A 14,735-nucleotide genomic window follows, 5' to 3' on the forward strand; every position below is an offset into this window, starting at 1 on the left:
GTCCAATTTAGCAAATACAAATACAGGATACCCAGTTACTTTTAAATGTTAGATAATAAATATTGTGTGGGACAGACTTATAACCCCCAAATTATTCATTGTTTATCTAAAATTCAAATGTAACTGAGCACCCTGTATTTTATCTGGCAACTCTAGAACTGAGGATACTGACCTCTGGGAAGGTTTTGGGGAGACAATTGTCCTCAAATACTTAAAGGACTGTTCAGAAAAAAATAGCCCAATATCAATATAGAGCCAGAGACTAGAACCCATGGAGGAAAATTACAGAAAGAGCATGTCTGGCTCCATAGAAGAAAAGCATTTGTATCTAGAGGGATTTAAGCAGAGATGTGCCGAGGATGTTGGTAGGAAGTCAAGGTTTGGAAGTGCTGACTAAGTGATTAGGCTCAAAGATAAGGCCTCTCTGACTTGAAGGTCTGTGAATCCCTAAATGGCTCAAATCACCATTCTCTAGAATCTCTCTGCCACCTGAACTGTGCAAAGTGCTCTCTAGGTAGATATGGATAAACCCTGGCTCTGTACATGGGTGAGATATACCAGGCAGGAAAGAACCACATTTCATAAAGGGGACACCCCCCTCCCAAGGACCCAATGAAACACATTTGTGTGCATTTTTTCTAATGTATTTTAAAAAGCCATTAAGATTATGGGAGAATTTTTCAAAAGCATTTCAATTACTGGAAAACCCTTAACTACTTTCAAATGTAAAATGGATAAATAAGGAAACTCACTCTTTGTTCTGCTGTCCATTTCTGTTTTTGAAGAGTCTGGAGTTGCTGTAGTGGGAGTTAACTTCTTTCCAATAGTCTGAGGAGGAAAAAGATGATTTTACTTACCAAGATGATTCTCTCCACTAAGCAAAGGAATAAAATCAAGACCGTAAGAACAAAATGCTCACAACTGGTTCTAAAAACTGAACACTTAACTTTTTATACTGCTCTGTATACTGGCTACTATTCTTTGATAGGTCTGAACCTCAATGACGAATAAGTGGGAAAACCAGGCAAAAAGGACTTTATCCTTGGGGACATTCAGTACTTTTTGTTTCCATTCTTCTTTGATATTCTTATTAAAAGATTACTTTCAGCAGAGAAAATAAATACATTTTCCCTCATTTTTTGAGAAGTTGACTAAATCTGTGGGGGAACAGCGCCTTGCCCAGAGGAGATACTCAAAGTATCTATGGAGTGGAAGAATGGTAGTAAGAGGGAAGAAATGAAAAGACAGAAAGAAGGATGAAATTAAGGAATGGAGGACCAGAAGGACAGATGAATGGACGGGCATGTGGAAGGACAGGCAGAAGCCAGAGTGTTCAGGACAACTGTGCCTTACCGTGTCTCCTTCTAGCCACCTGAAAGTCAACCTGCCTTGCAGGGTGTGAGTAAACATGCTCATGTCCCCCAGAACAGGTCTACCTGCTCCAAAGGTAGAAACAAAGAGGGCAGTAGCTCCTTTCCCATCAGCCTTTCAACCCTCCAGAGCTTTGAGAAAGGCCAATGCTGCAGGCCCTAGGTGTGTATTCACAAGTTGTTTTTTTAAAAACAAAACTAAACATTATGAGTTGTATTCAAGTCATCTTCTTTCCTCCATTCACAGCTAATTCTTTATCAGTCATCACTTAGGAACCATCCATAGAAAAGGCTGGATATTGTCTCTGATTAAAGATGTTCCCCAAAGCATAGGCAATTCAGGGGCTCAGAGAAACAAAATCAAAAAAGATGACAAACAAAACTATGGTTCCAAAGGTGAAGTCTGTTCCCACTCTCCTTTGCCACCATATTTGTGTGATCGTGATTAATGCCCGAGGAAAATGTCTATTGATACCAGGGAAACAGCTGTCAAAACCAAGTAGGTGGGTGAATCAACCTCTCCGACAATGAAGGGTTTCCCCAGTGAGATTTCTGGCCATTAGGAAAACCAAATATATCTGCCCCTTGGACACATAAAGAGGAATGAACTGCATAATTCAAAAACTGGCACAGTGGAATATTTCTTCCAATAAAACTGATTCACCACAGTTTTTAATTTGAAAAATGTCTTCATGCTTCAAATGTTGAAACTAACATTAAATATGAATAAATCGCAGAAAGAGGATAAGATAAATCAAATCTTCGGCCCCTCATGAATTTTTAAAAACATTTGTGACAGAAAGCCTTTACATTTTACACGGTGACATTTCTATTTAGTGCTGCAGGGCTTTCTATATTAGATAAAAAATGAAACCCAAAATATTATGCCACCCCTCAAGTGCTCCTAAGTACTCAAACTAATAACATTTTGTGATTGCAAGGAAACATCAAGGAGAAAAAAAGCTTGATGCCATTCAGCCATAAGGTTAAATTTGATGAAAAACTGTTCTTAGAATTATCTTGAAAAATCAGGAACTGACAATAACAGTAGATGTTTTCACAGTGTTATTTGTATTCCTGTTCACAATTTCGACAGCATCCTTGGCAACCTCTTTGCCCTCCCCCACCTTAGGACACCAGAGTAAAGCATCACTATTGTAAAAGCATTAAAAAAAGAAAAGAAAAACAATTACTACTTCAGTTATTACTAAGAGTGGAGTGAGGAAAATAGGAACAGACAATAGTGAACACTTATGTCCAATCCTGACTTTCCTGAAGAAAAAAAAAAAGACATCTAATGGTTTGAGCTTTAAAATAGATGCCTTCCTGTAGAGAAACCTTTGCAGGTCGTATTTCATACAACTCCCCCTTATTTGGAATCAAGAGGAAGTGCTGCCCATCATCTCTAATATCCTGATTTACCAGTCCGTCCAAGCACGCAGGCATAAAGAAAGGTCTCCAGTTAAATACACTTACTTCTGAAGCTAAAATAAATGAATGGGACTACATCAAATTAAAAAGCTTCTGCTCAGCAAAAGAAATCATCAACTAGGTAAAGAGACAACCATCCGAATGGGAAAATATATTTGCAAGCAACAACTCTGATAAGGGCCTAATATCCAAAATATACAAAGAACTCATATGACTCAACAACAACAACAACAACAACAAAAAAAATGATCCAATCAAAAATGGGCAGAGGACCTGAACAGACACTTCTCCTGAGAGGACATACAAATGGCCAACAAATATATGAAAAAGTGCTCACTTTTGCTAGCTATTAGGGAAATGCAAATCAAAACCACAATGAGATACCACCTCACACCTGTTAGAATAGCTATAATCAACAGGACAAGTAATTACAAATGTTGGAGAGGATGCAGAGAAAAAGGAACCCTCACACACTTTTGGTGGGACTGCAAACTGATACAGCCACTATGGAAAACAGTATGGAGGTTCCTCAAAAAACTAAGAATTATCTACCATATGATTCAGCAATTTCTCTACTGGGTATTTACCCCAAAGACTTGAAAGCTCATATCCAAAAAGATAATTTGCACACTGATGTTCATAGCAGCATTATTCACACTAGCCAGGACATGGAAGCAACCGAAGTGTCCTATGATAGATGACTGGCTAAAGAAGCTGTGGTACACATATACGATGAAATCTTGCTCAGTCATAAGAAGAGGTGAAATAACTGCCATTTGTGACAACATAGATGGATCTTGAGATAATCATGCTAAGCAAAATAAGCCAGACAGAAAAAGTTGAAAATCACATGATATCACTTATATGTGGGATATAAACCTAAAAACAAATGAACAGGACAGAGACTCATGGTCATGGACCATAGACTAGTGGTTACCAGAGAGTAAGGGGTGGGGGAGGAGGAGGGAGGTAGATGGGGTAAAGGGGGTCAAATATAGAGGGGTAGCGGGAGGGTAAAGTGGGTAAAGGGGATCAAATATATGGTAGCTGAAGGAAACTGGAGTTTGAGTGGTAAACACACAATAGAATATACAGATGTCAAATGATAATGTACACCTGAAAATTATATAATTGAATTAACCAATGTTGCTCCCATAAACTTAATACAAAAAATATTAAAATAAATAAATAAATACACTTACTTCTGTACAGAAATACACAAGAAGGCAAAGCTTGCCCTGGTCTTTTTTCTCACTGTTTCAGAATATGTAGCCTCTGTGTGGATCCCAACAACAGCGGTAATGATGACGCTGATATTGTACTTATTTTCCAAGGGTGCTGGGCCTTAATTCCATCCTCCTTCTTCATGGGCCATAATTGAAGATCTAGAGCAAGTCCCTCCCCTCTTGGTCTGATCCTTTAGGTGTCCCAGAGATGAGGACTGTTCAGGTGTTTCCCTCTTCTCTGGAACCTAGACCCAGAGAACTATGGTTCCCAGACCAATGGCAACTGCAACACCTGGCAACTTGTGAGTAAAGCAAATTCCCAGCCCCACCCCAGACTTTCTCAATCAGAAACTCTGGGGATGGTATCCGGCAGTCTCAGTCTGAACACACCCTCCAGGGGATTCTGATGCACACTGAAGTCTGAGAACTGCCGACCTAGATGTAGGAGGGACTCCAGTACTGCTAACCAAATACCTCTTCTTAGATTAACAACTTGAGTGTGTAGTCTCATACTAGATAAATTTTAAAACATCCTTTTTACTTTTCTGCCTATCTTTTCTCTTTCCTTCTTTCTACCTTCTTCATTTTCAACTGGCATAAGAACTTGTTGCTACTAAATGAGTCAGTTCAGAAAGAAAATGTAGTAGAACAGATAATATGACATATCACTGAGATTAAAAAAAATGGGGGGAACATAGGTGGCCATGAGACCCTTCACCAAAGGAATATTGAAAAGATGGGCAGGTGAACGGATGGATTAACGAATGGAAAGATGGTTTTGAAACAAAAAGGGAAGACCTCATCTAGCCTCTCGGGCTCAGACTACCTCAAAGGCCAAGCAGGCAGATCCCCACGACTGGACTAACCTTTAGGGAGAGCCAAGCCCTGCAGCACCCTCACGTTGTTTCCCTTGATTGGCATTTTAGGTGGGACATTCTTCATTGTTGAAGACTGTCTCACACACTAAAAGACATTGAACAACCACTGCTCCTGGCCTCTCACAGCCTGTAATGCTCTTCCATCACTGCATCCGCCCCAACTCCCTATATGTTTCCAAACACCCCATTCAATAACATCTATCCCCTGCTCTTCTGCTGAACACGAGAACAAAGGGCAGTGAAGTACTGCTTTCCCACTAGGCTTACAGCTTCCCCTACCTCTGAAAATATCTTTGGTCCATTGGGCTAAAAATCAACAGAACCCCACCTTTTAAAGGGCATGCATCATGAAAGCAATGCCTAGCTCCAGTACACATACATACAGGTCATGTATAATTGAAAGTCAGCTATGATGCAGGCCTAAGTGGACAGAAAAATCAAGGTACCATAGTCATGTATCTCTCATCTATCTTATAAGCAATGAAGAAGGATGTCAGGCTTGCAGTGGCTGTGGAAGAGGATTCAGGATCTGTACTCGTGGCTTCCTCTGCAGAGTTCCGAGTTCTTGCCCTCCTGAGTGCCCTATGGAAGATGTCTTATGCAGGACAAGCACTGGACATGCACTCAGGGGCTATGTTGAAACTGCTCAGGACATAGTTCTTTTACCTCCTAACAGATTTGCAAACAGGTCCATTGTATCATGCCTTCTGAATGAACAGACTCTCAGGCTCTGCTCCATAGCTCAGCCCAACATTTCCTCTTCATTTCTGTGCTGTGGCTAAAGACTTCCCAGCAACACATCCATGTTACTCTGGTCTGCCTGTCCCCCAATTCAGAAGCTACTGCTTGGTCTGGGAGTGAATGTACTTATGGATGGCTATATGCAGCTGAAAACTCTACAATCAGACTACTGCTATGGATCCACTTCAACACAGTGATTGCCAGGCTGGTGTCAACTTGTATTTCTCCTACCACATCCTAATCTCCATTTAAAACATGATTTTTTAAAAAATAAATAAATCGAAAAATTAATTCCTTTGAATATTTTATACCAGAAGTCCCTCCACTATTGGCTCTCTTGACAAAAGTACTCAATAAAGTTTTTTGGGGGGTTTGTATATAGTAGAAGCATCATCTATACTCTTAGCCTAGAATATCTGATAATACAGCATCAGGACAAATACTGCCCCCGCCATACGATTTCAGTTAGTGGAGCAAGTAATTTTTTTCTTTTCTGCGTCAAAATGAAGAAACATAATGCTTGTAGGACAGACACTCATTGGACTTGAGTCCTGTGGAATCCAGTTCCCTAATGACTAATAAGTCAGCTTTTCTTTGCAACTGCTGGAGCATATATTTGATTTGAGCAGGATCCTGGTCAAATCAAATATAAAATCACTCTACTGACTTTATTCTAATTCAGATGCAAACTCCTTTGCTAAGGAGAAGGAAGTTTAAGTCCCATCTCTGAAAGTCTCCTCTCCAAGAATACTCCACAAGATTCTTGAATCTTAAAGGCAACCAAGTCAGATGGGTAGGGGGAGGAGGAAGAGAGTTCCTTGCATTCTAGTAGTTAGTGAGGCCCCCCATCAGCAGACCGGGCTTTCAGATGGCTATTCTAGAAGATGGTGATCTTCCAAGAAGCTATATTAGACATTACTCAAGGGCTCACATAAAGCTAAACACGTGAGATGACTTTTTAAACTGCTGGTAAAATATGAGATGAAAGATGGCTCTTCAAAAGCATTCCTTTCACTGCATGAGGATGTGATGGTACTCCTGCCCTTTTGTTCAGTACAGATTTAAGTGCCTGTTCCACATGAAGCAGAGAAGCAGACAAGGATGTTGAACATCACTGCGAACACTGAAACAGCAATTTGTTGGGTTCTCCAGAGTGGTATATTGAGGAGTGCCCAACCTTTCAACAAGGTTATCCCAAATCCTGGTCATATACAGAACACAGAGAGATATAGGCTACAGAAGACAGTGATGGGAGGAGAGACAGAACAGTATTTACATATGACTATGTCCATGAACTTTCAGCTTTCATTTTTTAAATTACTTAGAAAGCTACACAAATTGCTATTAAAACTCACTGTAAACTTTTCTTAATTAAAAATCATTGAGGTGACATTGACTAATAAAATTAGTTTCAAGTGTATCATTGAACAGCAAGTTGTATATATATTGCATTGTGTGTTCAACACCCAGAGTAAATTTCCTTACGTCACCAAATAATTGACCCCTTTTATCTCTACTGTAAACTTTTTATATCTGTTTTTACATGAACATGTATGACTGATGGTATAATGAGAAGTGTTCTTGGTGCTCAGCAGGGAGCAGTAGGAGTAGAGCAGAAGCCCCATGAGACAGCTCATGTCAGAGTCAAAGAGAACTATCACAAAGGAGAATTCTTACAATGGAGCGCCTGTGTGCTTCTAATGGAAGGCTTTTCCACCTGCTGGGAAATTTACATAGCAACTGTCAATTCACCAGCCTTTGGTTGACCCAGCTTCAACTATCTGATAACAAACAACATAAGATAGGCCAGAGTAAAATACATCTCAAAATTCTAAAAATAAAATGTATGGTCTAGTAAAAGAAAAAAAAAAACATATTTGTCACTCCGGTCTAGGGGCAAAGGTTACCTTTGAAATACCTCAAATACCACTATGTCAATTCTGTATGGTATATGAGATATTTCAAAGGTAACTTCTGCTTATGTCGGTCTACATTTAAACTTGGGTATAAGAAAAAATAAAATTTAAAAAGTAATCTTATGATTGTGAAATTGTGCTTAAGACAAAGTTATTCGTATAATGTTTATTTCCTTGGTTGTCTTGAAAAGTTAGTGATAGTTCAAGTTACATTCAACCTCTTTGCCCAATCATAAGTTAAAAACCTCATCAGATTCCCAGTTGCTTTAGAAGCATCTATTAACTGTATTATACTTAGAAGTCTAACTGCTTTTCTCCTTTTTCTTCAGAAATAGTGCCCTCCTTGAGAGCAGAACCCAGATGTTAATTATTCTCTTATCTCCACAAAGCAAAGGGTAAGTGTTTGCTGAATGGAACAGGGCATTTAGGGATGCCACCCCTTCACCTTTCACCCAAGCATTACCATCCTACCATAACACAACAGGTAAAGAAGGGGAGATGTCCTCCTTAATGAACCAGGCCAGGAGGCCCTCTTGGAGCCCCACTGTTTGCTACTGTCATGTGTCAGCTCTTTCCAATCTGGTCTCTGGTGACAGTACACCATTGTCTGGAATGCCTTCCTAGACCTCTGTTGCCCCTGCCTTACTCCTTTGTTTCCATGCACATACCCCAACCTCCTCTTAGTAATCTCCATAAAGAAGAATCCAGTCTCGGCCATGTTTCTGGTGGACATCTCTCTGCCTATGACTTCCAAATTCTCATCCTACCACCACCCTCACATTCTCTTAAGTTCCTATCTATTATAATTAAAAGGCCCTCACTAGGAGAGTTATTATCCAAGTACGTGTGTGCGCGCGCACACACACGCACACAAAGTATCTCATTGTACTATACTCCCCCTGCGTCTTGTGATGCTGTGAGATGATACAATGCTAATGCAATGAGATAAAATGAGGTGAATAACAGATATTTTCAGACACTGGTTGACAGTGGGTAACTGAAACTGTGGATAAGGGCAGACTACTGTACTGCTTCTTAATGACCATTCATGGAAATTCCTAAAGCCCTGAAGACATTTCAGGGTTTACTTCAAATTTACAATTGTTGCAACTTGCTATCTCTCTCAATGGCTGGCATCTTGCTCCTATGCTCTTAAGACTAATAGCAAACTTTTTCTGAATACGAAACACCTAATCCCACCTTAGATGCTTCCATTAGATCTTCCAGGGTTTACTCTTTCAATCTGTCCAATAAAAACATCAATATCTGTCATTATACTAAACACATATATGAAATATGTTTTATATTTTTAAATCATACATACATTCAGAGATGCAAGTGTGCATTTGTGTGTATCAGGAGAGACATGTATCTGATAACTTGAGCCAAATTCTATTATTTATCATGCACTTTAACTTCTGCCAGGATCTGATTATTTGGTTCATTTGTTAGCATTCTGAATACCTCTAGAAACCATGCCCTAAAAAACTGGAAAGAGCCATACAACACATTCACAGGAAGGGTAGGATTTTCTCTTTGTCAGAGCAAAGTATTTTTTGAAGGTTTAGTAGGAGCTTCCACTCATGCTGGGGAAACTCAGTGTTGAAATACAAATCAAAACCCGCTTAAGTGCTCAATGAGGTGGAGAACGTACATTCAGACAACATTAAAATCCTAGAAGGCAGTTCTCCAAACGTCTGACAATACATGAAAATACTGTTTATATTTTACCCCCACTGTTCCCTAGAGAGAAGCCTTTATGCTATTTTGTTGTAGGATCATCTTATTCACAGGGGATGAACAAGCCAGAGTAAATTTCCATTTCATATACCACTCTGGCAAAATACAATTCGCCATTATGCTTGAAAAGACTATTTTCTGCTGTTATGACAGATAAAAGGAAATTTCAAACCTTCCTTCTACCAGAGGATTAGTTTTATCTTTCGATTAACTATGTCTTCTTTTTAGATGCTTTTGGAGAACTTAAGAAGAGTATAGGTAAGAGAGAGAAAGATGGTATGGCAGGAGTAAATATCATGGGGCTGGTTTGAGTTTGTTCATCTCAGTGCTTTAACATAAAACTTGCTGTATATGTGTGGACCAAGTCTTAAGTTTCCTTAAAGTGGTCGTATGAATTCAATTAACATACAAAGATCCTTTCTGGATCTAAAATATTTTGACTTATTCAATCACAACATAGTCCAAGCTATTCCCGTTATCCTCCTCTAATATATTCGAATTCCATTTCACTTTTAAGGTTCAACTAAAGTTCAGCTGGCCAAATGAAGCAGCTTTCAATAAGGTTTCCTACTGGCATGCAGCCCACACTTGACTGTGACATTTTTATGTGTACAAGACACTTGAGGACAAAGCCACACCTTATCGGTTTTCCTGTATACTTCTAAAGTGAAGCTGTTGCTCTCATGCGCTCTCCCCCTCCCTCTCCACTTCCTTCCTTCCTTCCTTTCATTCATTCATTCATTCATTCATTCAGCATCTTTTTCTGGAATTACCATGAGCCATGATCTATGCTGGAGGCTGGGTATACAAAGGTGAGATGGGCATAGTCTGAGATCTTTAATGAGTTCAAAATTTAGCATCAGAGAAAGGCTCATTAACAGAGTATCACAGTGCAAAAGAATAAACACTATAATCAAGGTGTGTATAGAAGAGAAAAAAGAAGCCATTAAGAATTCTACATGAGAAATAAGTCTCATAGTAATAATGCAGCTTGAGTTATCTTCTGAAGGATGTGTAGAAACTGGCCAGGTACAGAATGGTGGAAAGGGTATTCTAGCTGAAGAAAAGCAGGAGTAAAGATGAGAATGTGTGCGTGGAATGGGGACTTCGAAGCACAGAATGGGGTGGGTGTGGGGGTTCACCATGGGAAGTGAAGGGAGGGAGAGCTTCTTGGGTCAGGAGGCCATCGAGGTAAGTTGAGGCCAATGTTACAGTTTGTGCTTTATCTTAAAGGCAAGAGGTAGTAAGCAGAGGTATGGCATGGTCGAAGTTTCGACTTTAAGATCAATGATCTAGTGGCACTGGGAAGAAGGAAGAAAAATCATGTAAAAGTCAAGGAGATAATCAGGAAGTTGATACAATAACCCAACTGAGGCAGTGAAACTAATAATGTAAAAGAGAGGCTTGAGAAATGTTCAGACTACTGACCTATCCATACTTTATAGTCACTCCAAGGATAAAACAGTGATTGTGGATTGGTTTGAATATAGATGGAAAAAACTAAACTCTACTATATTCTTGAGTTTACATATATGCACTCTACATTGGTGTTGAGCACCAATGTTGTGCAAGGAACAACATAAAGTTTAGACCCTGATCAGACAGGCAAAAGAGCCAGATGCAAGGGCTCAGGAAAGCCTTGCGGAGAATCTATCCTATTGGGAAGGATCACAGTGAGCATGTTTCTCAGTGCTCTGATGCTGGCATGGTGACATTTAGTGGCCTGTGATAGTTTTGAACAGTTAGCTTACTATTAAAACACCAATCAATCTACCATTTGAAAAGTAGAATGTTTTTTTAAATAGAGACACATAAGAAGCTCTTGACACATGAAAAAAACATCTTTCTAATCTGACAAATTTAAAGAAAACACTTAAGTCAAATGTTTCCAAAAATGTCTTAACCTAGAGACAAAAAATGGGAAGTTTATATCCCCAAAAGAAATTTCCAGAGAAGTTTTCTTATCCTGTGAAGTAAGAAAAGGAAATGAAATAGTTTCAATCAGAAAAGAGGTAATACTTGGAGCAACATTTTGTTGTTTTGCTTTCAAGTAAAATTGCTATTTAAACGGGTAGGGTATACAATGGAATGCTATTTCGCCTTAAAAAAAGAAGGAAATTTTGGCGCATGGTACCATAGGAATGAACCTTGAGGACATAAAGCTAAGTGAAATAAGCCAGTCACAAAAGGACAAATACAGTATGATTCCACTTATATCAGGAACCTAGAATGGTCAGATTCACAGAAATAGAGAGTAAAATGTTGGTTGCTAGGGGCTTGGGACATATTTTATCACAATTTTTAAAAGGCTTAGAGGTATACTACTCTTTCCCTACAAGCCTCTTTCTATGTAGAAATGTTGACTAGAATGGCAAGAAATTGCTCATGAAGCTCTGATATCCTGATACTTAATATCCAACCACAACATAATCAGGGGCACAGACGATGTCTAATGAGGTAAGAGAACACACCCGTCTTTGTCCAGAAACTCAACTTAGTCTTATAGGAAAGATAACCTAGCGCTTCCATAAAGACAATCTCTAAAACTGGCTAATGCCAAAGAGCTCTGGCTTTAACACTATAGGACTCATTCTTTACTTTCCTGATCTGCTCCATAGATTCTAAAAGAATAACACTTACTCCTTTTCTTAATCATCTGGGCTCCCCAGTGTTACAGAAAAGAAGAGAAAATGGCACCAAAAGTTAAATGTTCAATGATATTATCTTTATATTTTCTTTTTCTTGGGTAGAATGAGCTCATGCCACATACTTACTCAAAACAGGAACTTCCTAAATATACTCGGAGGTCAGGTACACATTGCTTGCATCATCTTCCGGATATAAAGTAGAATACTTAGAAAAATGACCCAGGGTGCTTTAAGAATGGAGGATCCGCAAAGAGAGATCAAATTAAGCTCAGGGCCCTCCAGTTGCTAGTTACTAAGACATATTTGACCAACCACTAAAACTCTCTCTTATCTCCCTCATGATCCTACTGAACTTGCCTTGAATCTCTAGAACAGTACTCACTACCCTCTGCCTGGTATTTATGGCTACTTATGTATCTGTCTGTTTAACTGATTGGAATGCAAGCGCTGGGGGACAAGAACTGTGTCTTGGTTATCTTTGTAGTCTTTAATGTGCCTTGCACATTAAAGGTACAGTAGACCCCCTTATCTGCGGGGGACACATTCCAAGACCTCCAGTGGATGCCTGAAATTGCGGATAGCACCAAACCCTACATGTACTATGTTTTCCCCTATACATATATACTTATGATAAAGTTTAATTTATAAATTAGGCACAGTAAGAGATTAACGATAATAAAATAGAACAATTATAACATACTATAACATACAAAATATCTTATTGTACTGTACTCATCCCTTCTTCTTGTGATGATGTGAGATGACGTAATGCCCGTGTGATGAGATGAAGTGAGGTGCATGGTGCAGATATTTTTAGACTGTAGTAACTGAAACCACGGAAAGTAAAACCGTGGATAAAGAGGGATTAGTGTACTAAATATTCATAATTTGCTTCAGTCACGATAAATTCAACATTCATCAAAAACATTTAGATTTATGGAAAGAGTGCTGTGTGCAATGCATTTTCTAAGTACTAGGGATATAACAATGGAATAAATAAGCCTGTCCCCACTTTCATGATAGTATCTATTGGTAAGAGTAAACTACTATTAAGTAGTATTAAGAATTCTAAGAACACAGATTTTACCAGCTATATGTATGATCTTGACCAAGTTACTTAACCTCTCCATACCTCAGTTTCCTTGTTTGAAATGGAGATAACAATATGTACTTCATAGATTTTGTAGGAGGATTAAATGGGAAAAAAATATCTATATAAAGTGCTTAGCCATTATTACTGTTATTGAGTTCTACTGAACACAAAGAAAATCAATCATCATAATGCCTCTTTATGAATCTAATTACAAAGAATGACTGTTTCAATTACAACAGCTTTTTAAAACAGCAGGTTAACTGTCCCTTTCCTTTACTTGGGACTGGAAAGCATGGAACAACTGTTAAAAGACAATCACACAGCAGAGGCAAGCTCAGAGGAAAGTGATAATTTTGAAAAATGAGCAACGAAGAAAAGCAATAGCCATCACCGAGTCACTGCCTGGGAGGAAAAGCAGAACAAAGAAAATAGGAAAAAGCGACAAGGGCCAGAGCTGACAATCCAGAGCTTTCAGATCAATAAAGCTTTGGTTAAGGTGGCACCCTGCAGTGAGCGGGGAAGACAGTTTCAGAAGCCCCTCAAGTATGGGCCCATGCCAACTGCTTCTGGCTGCATCCAAACTGTTATCTACTGTTAACGATGAAAAAACAACAAGGCATGTGTCTGGGAAAAACGGCCTGTTGTCAGAGAACAGAAAGCCTTTTATTGAGAATTTTGATACTCAGGAGCAAACACACCACCACAGAAATCACCCCAAGCCATCTTTTACAAAGTTTGGCATCCATTCAATAACGAATGAAGAAATCCTAAATCACTAGGCCAAATGATACTCCTCCCATGGCAGTTAAGAAGCAGGGCCAAATGAGACCATAAACTCATGTGGTACAGATTTCTAAAGCCACTAGTGGAAATTACTGACAGACACTTAGACGTGAAAAGCTGAATTCACAGTCCTCTACCTGGAAGCAGCCAGGCTTTCTGCCAAAGCCTGCTCTTAAAGGCTTCTTTCAGCATCGGCAAGGACGGGTCAACAGGAATTCTGTTCGGATCCCATAGGTAGTACATTAAAATCAACCAACCTTTATGGAATACGACCATGCAGCCTACAAGCCAAAACTACTTTCCCATGTTATTTTTATTTTTATGTTTTCAAAAAAGTGTTGTGTTCCCAGCTATAATATGGGAGATTTAAACATAATGTTGACGGAAGTCAATGCAACCACCAAATTCCAGTTCTCCCAGATCCTCGAGGTATCTCGAGCCTTAAAATTGAACATCCCACAGTTTTTTAAAGAGATGTTTACTAAAAGTTTGCAATGACATGGGAAATTTTGTATAATGCTAAGTGAAAAAGATACACAATTATGTGTGTGAAAAAAATTATGTGTGTGGTATGATCTCAACCAGTTAAAAATGTATGGCAAAAGGACTGAAAGTAAATACAAAAAAAAAATGTCAACAGTGTTTGCCCATTTGGTGATTAAATTAGTGTTTTTACTGCCTTTTGTATTTTTCTACTTTCTAGTGTTTCTGTAAACCTGTCATTACTTTTATAATTAGAAAAGAATAAAGTTTTAAGACAATAACATACACTAAAATAACTAGAAAGGATGGCCTACCTCTCCACATTATTGATGTCTTTCCTTAAGGATGACTTGATTTGCAACACGTACTAACTAGAAATCACGTGCAGCTTTCAGTACTGTGTCATTATATTTCCTTTTCCAAGTC

The 14,735-nt window shown here is 38.9% G+C and overlaps 1 protein-coding gene across 4 annotated transcripts in view; it reads right to left on the reverse strand.

The window, feature by feature from the left end:
• The window catches only part of SH3KBP1 (SH3 domain containing kinase binding protein 1), a 311,738-nt gene that overhangs the window by 98,986 nt on the left and 198,017 nt on the right, over positions 1–14,735 (reverse strand). For all 4 annotated transcript variants that reach the window (XM_036227145.1, XM_036227141.1, XM_036227142.1 and 1 more), the window contains one exon: positions 753–828. In XM_036227145.1, the coding sequence (XP_036083038.1) occupies positions 753–828 (76 nt within the window). The remainder of the gene's footprint in view (positions 1–752; positions 829–14,735) is intronic.

The sequence above is a fragment of the Rousettus aegyptiacus genome, unplaced genomic scaffold, assembly GCF_014176215.1.
Source record: "Rousettus aegyptiacus isolate mRouAeg1 unplaced genomic scaffold, mRouAeg1.p scaffold_m13_p_9, whole genome shotgun sequence".
NCBI classification, from domain to species: domain Eukaryota; kingdom Metazoa; phylum Chordata; class Mammalia; order Chiroptera; family Pteropodidae; genus Rousettus; species Rousettus aegyptiacus.